The sequence below is a fragment of the Oratosquilla oratoria genome, chromosome 19 (genome assembly GCF_046742065.1).
Source record: "Oratosquilla oratoria isolate Oo_2021 chromosome 19, ASM4674206v1, whole genome shotgun sequence".
Taxonomy (NCBI): Eukaryota; Metazoa; Arthropoda; class Malacostraca; order Stomatopoda; family Squillidae; genus Oratosquilla; species Oratosquilla oratoria.
Window position 1 is genome coordinate 19,545,069 of NC_134795.1, and position 12,500 is coordinate 19,557,568.

The 12,500-nt window shown below is 41.3% G+C and overlaps 2 protein-coding genes across 3 annotated transcripts in view; one reads left to right on the forward strand and one right to left on the reverse strand.

The window, feature by feature from the left end:
• LOC143035510 (uncharacterized) overlaps positions 1-2,036 on the forward strand; it is an 8,401-nt gene extending 6,365 nt beyond the window's left edge. The window contains exon 5 of the mRNA XM_076202376.1: positions 1,797-2,036. Within this exon, the coding sequence (XP_076058491.1) occupies positions 1,797-1,926 (130 nt within the window). The 3' untranslated portion in view covers positions 1,927-2,036. The remainder of the gene's footprint in view (positions 1-1,796) is intronic.
• Positions 2,037-11,752: 9,716 nt separating this feature from the next.
• LOC143035772 (uncharacterized) overlaps positions 11,753-12,500 on the reverse strand; it is a 61,549-nt gene continuing 60,801 nt past the window's right edge. For both annotated transcript variants that reach the window (XM_076202713.1, XM_076202712.1), the window contains exon 6: positions 11,753-12,500. This exon is cut by the window's right edge and continues 861 nt beyond it. The gene's annotated coding sequence lies outside the window, so the exon portion shown is untranslated.

Genomic DNA, 12,500 nt, shown 5'->3' on the forward strand with positions numbered 1-12,500 from the left:
TAATATTATTCTAGCCATTCTTCTCCGCGCTGATTCCAGTGAATTAATATCTATTCACTATCCTAGAAAGACCTGATTGATATTGAAAGCATAGATGAGGTCATGCTTATCACCAACGATGATCGTTCATGCGTCAACGATGATTGTCAAACGATTATTTGTTTTTAGCGACTCTAGTGGCAGTCGCATCAAAGCAAAAGCACCATCGTTGAAAAAAAAAGGAATTAGTGCTCTAAACAATCGTTTGACGATTATCGTTGAGCCATGCACGATCATCGTTGAGTCATGAACGACATGAACGATCATCGTTGAGTCATGAACGATCGTCGTTGAGCCATGCACGATCATCGTTGAGTCATGAACGACATGAACGATCATCGTTGAGTCATGAACGATCGTCGTTGAGCCATGAACGATCAACGTTGAGCCATGCACGATCAACGTTGAGTCATGAACAATCATCGTTGAATCATGAACGATCATCGTTGAGCTATGCACGATCATCGTTGAGCCATGTGATATCGTCGCTGAGCCATGAACGATCGTCGTTGAGCCATGAACGATCATCGTTGAGTCATGAACGATCATCGTTGTGTCATGATCGATCATCGTTGAGCCATGATCAATCATCGTTGAGCCATGAACGATCATCGTTGAGTCATGATCGATCATCGTTGAGCCATGATCAATCATCGTTGAGCCATGAACGATCATCGTTGAGTCATGAACGATCTTCGCTAAGTCATGAACGATCATCGTTGAGTCATGAACGATCATCGTTGAGTCATGAACGATCATCGTTGAGTCATGAACGATCATCGTTGAGTCATGAACGATCATCGTTGAGTCATGAACGATCATCGTTGAGTCATGATCGATCTTCGTTGAGCCATGAACGATCATCGTTGAGTCATGAACGATCATCGTTGAGTCATGAACGATCATCGTTGAGTCATGAACGATCATCGTTGAGTCATGAACGATCATCGTTGAGTCATGATCGATCTTCGTTGAGCCATGAACGATCATCGTTGAGCCATGAATGATCATCGTTGAGCCGTGAACAATTATCGTTGTTCATGAACGATCGTTGAGTCATGAACGATCATCGTTTAGCTATGCACGATCATCGTTGAACAATAATCGCACCGAGCAAAACGTACCACGACGTTGACGTTACAAAGGATTACAAAGGCGGAGCATGCCGGCAGGAGACCTTTTGATCCATATCTAGGTCGGATGCGAGAAAAAAAATCATATTAATAATAAAACAATAAATAAAAACTATAATAATGTAAATAACAAATAAAATACATAAATAAATGCATAGGTATAGTTGAATAATAAACAAACAGGTAAATAGTAAATAATGATAAATTGACATATAACTAATAATAAATGAAAATCACAGACAAATGATAAAAAAAAATGAAAATCAGACAGACAAATAATAAAAAAAAATGAAAATCAGACAGACAAATGATAAAAAAAAATGAAAATCAGACAGACAAATGATAAAAAAAAAAATGAAAATCAGACAGACAAATTATAAAAAAAAATGAAAATCAGACAGACAAATGATAAAAAAAAATGAAAATCAGACAGACAAATGATAAAAAAAAAAATGAAAATCAGACAGACAAATGATAACAAAAAAAAAAAAAAAAATGAAAATCAGACATCCTTCCTCCATCTCTACTCAAGCAACCCTCGACTCCTATGAACAGTTGAATCATTTAGTAAATAATTTCCTCTCTTTGTGACTTTTTTTCAAATTCAATTTTGTGATATTTCAGGTACTATGTGTGCAAAAGGCTCCCTAACGGCGAATGGGAACTGAAGGATTACAAGTGCCCAGGCAACTTCCTCTTCAGTCCTTCTATGCTCCACTGCACTGTTCCAGAAGATGTTCCCGAATGCGGCTAACTTGCTTTCGATGACAAACGAAAACGGGACTGAAAGCGTCTCGACATCATTACCAAGATCAAGCTATTTTTATTTTTATTTTCCCTAAGCTCACATGACCCTGTCCACTGCTTCACAGTTGAAAAAAAAAAAAAAAAAAAAAAAAAAAAAATAATAATAATAATAATAATAATAATAATAATAAAAAAAAAGAAAAAAAGAAAAAAAAAAAAAAAAAAAAATATAAATATATATATATAAATATATATATATATATATATATATATAAATATATATATATATATCATCCTCGTTTACGAGAATGGGAGAGGAATTGTAAGCCCCTAAAAAAAATGTCTTTGTAAAACAACTCAAGTAAATGATTTGTGATATTTTCCAAATAGAAATGATTTCGGAAATGAAAAGTCTCGATTTGTGTTATCTCGTTACTGCTAAATATTTCTTTCGCCCTTTGATAGAACAGGTATAGGAAGCACCTGGCCATTCCTTGATAAAAAGGTTCTGTCGCAACAAGTTAGTTTTTTCAAAGTCAAGAATCAAAAATATCCAAGTGTGTAATATGGGTTTGCACAGATTATATCTGTACATTGAAATATCCCAGGTAGACAGAACATAATGTTCAATTGCTTGAACATTTGTCTGTGGCGGCACACGAAGCTAGCATGCTACTTGCTTTTGCTTCTTCGTTTGAGTAGGAACGACTTCGGTGACAATATTCTAAACTTCCGTAAGAACATCTCAACTAAATGCGTAGCATTCATATAGCTTTAATTTATCTTAGTTCTTCATTCACTTTCTCACTATATGGCGCAAGAGTGATTGGACATTTGGAAATTTAAAAAAACAAAAGATTGTACCCCATGTCGTCTCTGCGCAAACGAAGTAGCACAATCAAATAGCATGCTAGCGAGAAATCTCTAGTGTGCCGTCACCTTTAGTGAGAGAGAAAGCATCCAGAGCATCTTGTACAACTTGTTCATTTGTCCATGTTAATATGTTTAAACGTAGTTATTTCAAAGGTTTTAAACTCCGAAACCAATTTTTATACAATTCTTAGCTGGTATGCTAGGGGTGGGTAACCCTTGGCACGCGTGCAAATCGTGGCAAACCAACGACTTTTTCCAGGGCTCACCTTAAAAAATATAATAAATCAAATTAAGAAATCTCCAACTTCTTTTGTGTGACGACTGGTAACTGCTGTTGCTCTGGGCGTCGCGTCGGATCAAGGCTCCTTTGGGAGAAGGTGGAAGGAGGGAAGGGGCCAATTTAGGTCATTGGTTTTACTCCGTTGGCAAGCAAAAGAATTTTCGTATCAAAGATTTGGCGGATTTTGGCCCCCACACTTGAAACAAGTTGCCCAACCCTGGTCTATACAATCTGAGAAATCTAGAAACCGCGACTATTTATGTGTGTGCGTGTGTGTGTGTGCGTGTGTGTGTGCTTTCTTTTATGACAAACATGGTACAGAAATAATAATAATAATAATATTTTTAGGGGGCCTAGAGGAAATTATGTTATTCACAATTTTGATCACATTGTCAATATATATATATATGTGTTTATCTAGATATCACATTGGTTTGAAATGAACATCAGAAACAAAGAGTGTTTTATTTCCATCCTTTCTCTTCCTTCTGCATAAGCGTTGTAATTGGCAAATCTGGTCTTAATTCTAGTTTTTCATGTCGGTGAGACAATCAGGGGAATAGACGTTTTCAATAATATTGTTGGAAAAAGAAATGTCAAAAAGGAGTAGTGGAATTCGAATTTAGTGCTTGGGTCATCCCACCAATATATATGTATATATATATATATATATATATATATATATATATATATATATATATATATATATATATATATATATATATATTCGATAAAAACCAGGAAGGAGCATATTTACTTTATTCCCTAAAGTTTCGACAGAGTCTTCTTCAGAGACACACTGGTACAGGCCAACAGGGGTACATTGCTTATGTACTTACTAAGCGGATCATCTCAAGGGTTGTCTTGGAATAGAGCTCGCTGATTGGTCTGCATGTGCCCCCGCGATGACCAATCTTGATGTCGCATGCGCTTAGTTTACAAACCCTTCTCTATGATTGGTTGAACTTGATGTGTTGATGTAAGCTGCTTCAATGGTTTTTCTTGTCTTTTCCATACCGGTGTGTAAGATTTTGGTGTTGCTCCAATTAGGAATATGGCCATGTTGTGTAGCGTATATTACTAATAAATTAGGTGTTCTGTGGTCTCGCATGTCATTCTTGTGTTCATATTGTATTTTTGTGATTCCTCGTAATGTTTCTCCGAAGTAGGCTGCGTCGCACCCGCCCCATGGAATCTTGTAGACCACACTGTTTTCATTTCTCCCTTCCGTGCGTTGGTTATTGCACAAAATATCCCTTGTGTTCCGTCCTGAAGAGTGCACGATATCTATCCCTATTCTAGCGAGGAATTTAGAAATTATTTCACCTTTTGTAGAGTAAGGAACCACTAAAAAACATTTTTCTTTTTTCTGTTCATCTGTGACTGTATTTTTTCTTCTCTATATTTGTTTGGCTTTATTTTTCATTTTTTGTAGCAGACTCGGTGAATATGTTAGGGGGCTGAATGTCTCTGTAGTGTGTTTACACTCGCCGTGCAAAAATTCTTCGCTACTTATTCTAAATGCTCTAAGGAAAAAGCCAATTATTATGCCAGATTTCGTTTTTGTGTCGCATCGCGTTAAGAAACACTTGAAGTAGATAAATACATACGTATCATGGGAAGAGGGGCCTTCTGGTATCGGTACGTAGACGACGTGTTAGTTATAGTACCAGAAAATACTGATTTAGAAAACAAACTTCGTAATGCTCAATAGTGCAAGCAGATACATAGAATTCACAGTGGAAAAGGAGGTAGATAAGAAGCTGCCATTTTTAGACACGGTAATACATCGTATTGATGGAAGTGCAAAATTTCCAGTATATGTCGTGTCACGATAAGTAATGAATAAAGTTTTCTTTGTTTGTTGGTTTCCTATATACTGAAAATTTTGCACTTCCATCTTTGTAGCTCTTGCGCGGAGCTACCACTGCACGTCAGCCAGTAATGAATTCTCCGTGGGAGTCTATCTTCAGGGATGTGTATGGTGTGTCCTAACCAGGATTGTTTTAGAGGATCTACTTGAGCTCTGGTGTATCTTAGTGTGGGGAATCTTGTGCTACCACTTAAGTACTAGGGTACGCTGGATGGGTCTTGAATGAAAAGCCTCCATCTTTTCAATGTGGGCCCGGTAAGGTTCCCAAGAATCGCTACCATACAAAAGAATTGACAAGCATACTGACTTGTACACAGACCCATTGGTGGAGATTGTAACTTTCCTGTTGAGGAATAATCTATCGGTTAATCTTCCAAATGAAGAGGACCCCAGCCCGATGTGTCGTTGAACCTCGCTTGTGAGATCGCAAGTATCCGTCAATATGGGGCCAAGGTATGTAAAGTGCTGCACACTTTTCAGGAGTTGGTTGTTGACGTGGATCTCAGTGGGAGTATGTGGAGGTAGTTGCATCGCAAGGACTTCAGTTTTGCTGGTGTTGATGGATAATCCGGAACGCGCAAATGCATCTGCAACTGCTTTGACGGTGCGTTTTAGGCCTTCTTGGGTGGATCCCACAAAGTCTGCATCATCGGCGTACTTCAGTTCAAGGATTTTCTCCTCTGTAACTCATGTCTTTGCTTGTTGCCGCCACAAGTTAAATAAGCTATCGTCCAGGCGGTATGAGATATGGACGCCGTCAGCAGGGCTAACCTGATGTTTGGCAAGCATCATCACATCTGCAAGAAACAGGTTGAAGATAATGGGGAAGATGACGAAGCCTTGCTTGACGCCGGTGCCTACTGTGAAGGGATCGGATTTGGACCCACCGCTGATTACAGGACCCATCGCACCTTCTGGCCATAGATTTTGGGGCCATCCAAGTTTTCTTAAGATCTCCCACAGTACAGTCCTCTGCATTTTTCTTGCAATTGTCTTGCAACAAATATCATGTCTGTGGTGCTGCGCTCCCTCCTGAATCCATGCTGTGATTCCGACAGGACTTAATCTACAAAGCTGTCGAGGATCCTGAATAGCATTATCCTCGTGAGAGCTTTGCCTGCATTGGCAAGGAGGGAGATGGTCCGACTGTTACCACAAATGGCCTTGTCACCCTTCTTTTCATAGACATTAACTATGTCCGCATCCTTCCATTGCTGTGGGCAGAATCCAGTATTGCATCCTCACCCCCTCCCCGTGTTTGAGTATCTCAGCTGGGATACCATCGGCCCCGTATACTTCATTATTTTTTAGACTGTTGATTGCGTGTCTCACTTCAGAGCGAGTGGACAAATCACTCAGTCCTGGAAGGGTCGGTAAGTCGGGCAGTTCGTCTAGCAAGGTGGGGTCGATCGGGTTGTTTCTGTTGAGCAGGTCTCGATAGTGTTTTGCCCATCGTTCCAATATTGCATTCTTTTCTGTTATGAGAGTAGCACAGTCGGCGCTTCTGACAGGACAGAAAATGTCTCTACGAGGGCCGTAAGCTGTCTTCAGGGCGTTGTAGAACTGCTTCTGGTCTCCTGCACCAGCAAAACCTTGAATTTCACTGACCAGCCTAAACCACCACTCTTTCTGCATGGCTCTGATCTCGCACTACACTTTTGAACAAAGATCTGCTAATTTAGCGCGCGCTAAGGGTGTTGGATTATTGAGGACTGCCATATGAGCCTTTATCTTGTCCTCGAGTAGTTTGTGAATATCACTGGCTTGCTCGTCGAATCAGTCCCTATTTTTTTCTTTTTGGTGAACCAAATACACCCTGAGAGGTGGTCAGTATTGTGTCTCAAACAGTGTCCCATGCTCTTGAGAGGCCATCTGTTATTATAGGTTCCTCACTGTCGATTGAGACACTGAGAATCACAGAAAGTTTATCCTTCAGTGCGGTACGTTTTTCTAAGTCATGAAGGGTGCGTATGTCTATTTGTTTCATCTATGCTTTATGGCGGACTAGGGATCGTATTCGAAGTTGGAGGAGTGAGCTCCTCTTATGGCTCAGGTCACGTCGTCTGACTATGGCGTAGTCAAGCTGGTACCACTGCTTGGACCTGGATTGCATCCAAGTTGTTTTGAACATGTTCTGGAGTTGGAACATTGTGTTAGTTAATGCCAACTCTTGCTCGGAGGACAAGGTCAGTAGACGTAGGCCATTATCATCACATATCCCAACTCCATGGCGTCCAATGACTCCGTCCCATAAACGATGACTGGTGCCAACCCTGGCATTGAAATCTCCGACTGAATAATCTTGTCCTCGGTGAGAAAAGATCCTATGGTGGTATGGAGCAGAGAATACAATTGCTCTTTTGTTTCCTCCTCTGCACCCAGGGTGAGTGCGTATACAATTGCGACTGTTAGGAGGCGGCTGGTTGAAATTGATATACACCAGATAGTGAGCCTCTCGTTAAAACCTACTGGACTCTGAGGAATGAAACTAAGTATCGTTTTTCTTACTGCAAAGGTCACTCCGTGGTTATGCTGTGTGCTCTCTGGCATACCTTTCCAGAAGAAACCATAGCCTTCACCAGTCTCTGTCATCGATCCTTCACCAGTTATACGAGTTTCTTCGAGGTCCGCTATATCTATGTTGTACCGTTTGAGTTCATGGGCTATCAGAGCCGATCGGCGTTCAGGTCTTGAACTGTCGTCTAAATCAAGGAGTGTGCGCACGTTCCACGTGACAATTACGAGTTTTTTGTTTTTCTTCTCTAATGCGTTTGTGGGACCGAAGTATGGGATGTCACGACAGGCTCGGCTGCCTGCCCGTGGTCACTTGGAGCAAACAATGTTTAGGTAAATTTTTATAGGTCCCTCCCCCTAATGGGGTGGGTGGTGTGGATCCTAAAAAGGGCCGCCCAGTCATCCTGAGAACTGCCTAAAGAGGATGCTGCTCCGGTCCCAATAGGCTGACGACCATCACCCCAGGTCCGCTTCACGTGCAGGGTAGGAACTATAGGCTTCTAGTATCATCTTCTACCTGCCCTTACCGCCCCTACCCCATCGCTAGAGGACTTGTGTTAGTATAGATGAGGAAGGTTGCAAGTTAGGGTTGAGCCAGAGGTAAAAGTTGCATGGAGTGAAACTTATGCATAGGATGTTTTGAGTGGGTGCACTTTCTTTAATCCACTGACTTTACTGTGTAAAAATTGTCCCAGTAGCAAGAGATAGATCGAGATGACTGGTCTACTGCACAGCTGCAGGATGTCTGGTCCACAGCCCTTGAAAAAACCATTCACTCAGAGGGATTCCCCGTTCGCCAACCAGGGGACGCACTCCATACGCTGACCCCAAAGGGCGGGTGTGGTGAATAGCCGATGGAAGAGCATGATTCTCCTCCTACGCCCTTAGCCACAGTAGGCAGTTTTGCTTACCTAAATTGCCAAGGCCTGACACTATGACTTCCTATTTATACGGGATACCTCCCAAGGAATTTGTCTGGGCACCAGGACGTGTCCACAAGTCGGTGGGCCGTGCATGCCACTAGACTTTAAGGGATTCCTTTCCCCGAGCACACAATTGTATTGTTGCATCGGCTACTCCCGGCAGCGAAGTCGGTTCCCCAGGGAGGCGGAGCAGGGACCCGTGTTGTGCACTTGAGGTAACAACCTGTGTCAGTACGTTCTCAAACTACTCCGAGACAGCGTTGTTGAAGTCACTTAGCACTGAAAGCGAGAGACTCAAGCTTCTAGGCTAGCTACCTCCGATGCCCCCGTGGATTACATATCTGTATTCTCCTTTATTTAGTACACACTGTGAGTGTTGCGACCAGTCGACGATTAATCCAAATAAATCTCAGCACTCCAGTAAACCTTAAAGTACTGCAACATCCTACACAAAATACCAACAAGTATGTGATCGAACTCTTTTGTCACACCTCCGGCAATGCTATACCAAATCCATCAGTGTGGCTCTCTTCACTGGAACTAAGAAAATTAACACTCAATCGCCTGGACTTTGCGCAATTCATAAGGAGAGCATTGTTAATGTTCCTGGCTCTAGGCCCATGGGAACCTACACATACTTCGTCGGTTACTTTGTCAGTGGCAGTAACCGAAATGAAGTCGAAAACAATCGTGTCCCGTGACTGGCACTGGACGACCACTGAGTCAAGTTCATGTTCTCTGAACAACCATGGTGGCATGACACAACCCTGGGGCAGCCCTACATTCACCTCAAATTATTCACTCTCTCCATTCCCGACCCTGACGTGCGCCTTCTTCGTATTCCATATACTTGTAATACGCTCCACAAATTTTATTTTTCAGCCCTATCACACATATTTCCCAAACTCTATAACTCTTTTATGACTTTTGGAAAATCTAGAAGCATGTGGTTCCTCTGGACGTTACAAAATCCAGGAACAGATGGCTCTCATGGCCCTTATAAAATCCAGAACATAAAATCCAGAACCACTTGTCTGTTTTTGTTTACAATTCCAGGAGAATGTAGACCGACATGCGCCTCATGGCCAACTCCATCGGGGCTTGTGGGGGCACTGAAGTCACCCGGCGCCACCAGGATGTTTCTCCAGGGCACATTTCCTGCCAGCGAGTCAAGTTGGGCACAAAAGGTGATCTTGTCTTCAGGATTGTTCGTCAGAGCAGTGCCAGGGGCATTAATATATAAAAGTACTGTTGTGATATGTGCGGGTTTGAACCCTTATCTCGGTGTAGAAGCTTAGAAGGGCAAATCAAAGACCTTTTATGAGAGACCTTAGGACCTTGAAGAATGGAAATTATGGCGTTAAACTGAATCAACAGTAATATATTTTCGCAGTTCAATACGTTCAAGTACTTAAATAACGATGCATATTCTCATCCGCATAGCAACAAATGTAAACAATTATATATAACTATACGTTAAATCACACATAAAATAATTATCCTATCAACATAATGGAATCATTTATGTGGATCTCATTTCCTGTTGCAAAATGTTGATCACACAAGATTCCTTTTCAAAGTTCTTGTGTTTATTTGTTGTTTTATTTACTGTATATACAGCATGTTCGTGAAGTTCATCAACAAACGTTAGGAATATGTTATCCATCGAAAAAGAAGTCCACAATGCTCCATATTGAAATGCAAAAATCTTATGTTTTGTAAAGAGTGTGTTAGCCCAAGTCAGTACACTTTGCAGCCAACCGAACACCGGTGTGGGGGACAAGTTCTGTGGAACAGGAGAAGGGGGGGGGGCAACCATCGGTTACCTATTTTCCTTATGTGAAAAGGTGGAAGATATACAATTGGTAGAGATCTTGGGCCCAGTCCGGGGATCGAGTATCAGCCACTCGGGGCTGCACCTCCAGATGGGGGTAAAGTGTTGGAAAACTGAGCATGATAATGTCAACCGTGACAACGATTCGCCAGATGCACTCAGCTAGTTGAATTTAGCACTTCTATCCTTAAATACAATCTCACAAAAAAAAAATGTAGAGATAGTAAAGGAAAGACTAGTGAATAACCCAAGGCCTATGGCATAAGAGGAAAAGTGTTTGAATGGATTAGAACATGAATTCGTGAAGAGGACAGCGGGTCACCATTAACGGTGTAAAATACAAATGTGGTAGTGTTACTAGTGGAGTTCCCTAGGGCTCGGTTTTGTGTCCATTATTGTTCATTAGAACGGAGGGATAGCACAAGTAAAAAGTTATAAGCGTTCTTTTTTATAGGAAATTAGTCTTCAGTCACTCTGGTCCGTAGGGGGCTCCACTAGTCGTGTACATGGAATTCCTTTTGGCGACTTGGCTAGTACAATATAGAATCGATTTCAAAATCATCCATATCCAAACTTCCCTGCTCTGTTCTCACACTTAGGCCCTGTTCACACTAGCGGTTTGAACAGTGCGGAAACCGCGGCGACACCGTATAGTCAAGGAAATACTGCTCAGTTGTGTGTTAACATGACCTATGGCTTCAACCTTCTTCTTCACAAAAATTGTCAATATCACAAGTGGAAAGCGTAGAGCAAAGTACTCCACAACTCTGCAGGTTTATCTTCTTATTTAAGGGGATCACTCTCCAATGAAGCACTGTGCAGTCAGTTTCACTTGAAGGTACTACACAGGGCGTAATGTGGAAGGTGGAACAACAATGGGAACGGTTGTAAGAGGCATGAGTGAGAAACAAATGTTTGAAATATGATGATAAATTCGAACGTCGCAACAAATTGTTATGAGTTTCAGGGTGTGAGTTTACAAGTTGGAGAATTTGAAGTTTTGTGATCATAATTGAATTCTTGCTCGATCATATGTTCTCCTGTCGTCGAACACGGAAATGCACGACAAGGACTCTTGCTTGTATTTCTCGATCACAACGGATTATCTTTTTTTATATAATGTTGACATTTCTCATCGTTGGAGTGCGTGTATTTTACCAGGATGATAACTCACAGCAGACTATCGTGTTTTTTCCAATAATCTCGACATATCTCTTCTTGTCAGTGTGTGCATTTCACCAAGATGATGACTCCAATGAATAACATTATTTTTGTTCTGGAAAAAAAACCTTCGCCTGGCGAGAAGAGATAATATAGTTCCTCGAAAACGTATGATTATATTCGTGCGCACAATATGATGTTCTCTTCCATTCCAAATTGAATACAAATTGGTAGTTCTCGATGCTTTTTGCTCGACGATTTTTTTTTCATCTGATTCCAACTAAAATGAATGTCTGTGGGTCACTGGATAACGTCAAGATGCCATACAGGAGAATATACGGCTGTTTCGATGGACAATTAAACATCAACTGGATTTTTTGTTTATTGCAAGCACACAAGATTACATAGAAGATATATATGCATATATAGTTCACATCAGCAGTTCTCAATTTTTTTTTTTTTACATTAAACCCTTTTGTTATGACTAAATCATGAGAGAAAAAAAATCACCAAATGACAAGTTTAAAAATCTGAGACCCTGAAAAAATGTCAAGGCATTTTTTGACTTACTGAGGGGAAAAAAAAACGTACTTCACGAGATAAAAAGTGTTGGTATACTTCCTGAGAGTTGCGCGCGTGGTCCCAGGGAGTACTCCAATTTGAGAATCGCTGACCTACAAGTTTATAACCTTAAACTTATTCACCATGTAGGTTAAGATTCCGCCAATGGGCCTGTCCAGGGTCTTGACTGGTTTCTGTTGACTGGTGAGTCCTGGAAAGTGTGTGACTTGTGGGTCGCTTCTCGCGCAGTTGGATCTGACTGACTCCTTTGGATGTTTGTACCTCACGCGGCGCAGGATCTGCCAGACGTTGGAGTCGTGTTTGCCCGATTCCTATCGCTAGAAAGCAGCGAAACTTGACATCCAGACGATCCTAATTAAGTTCCCTCTAACTTGGTATCGCTTTTATCCCACTTTACACCGGGCCATGTTATTTGCATCAAGGCAAAATCCTTATTTCATGCAGGCGTAGTGACCTTTCCTTACTCTATTAGGCGCCGGAGTCTAAGAAAATATAGTGATCTGTCCTTAACCTTGATATTAGTCGTCGTAATTTTCCCTGA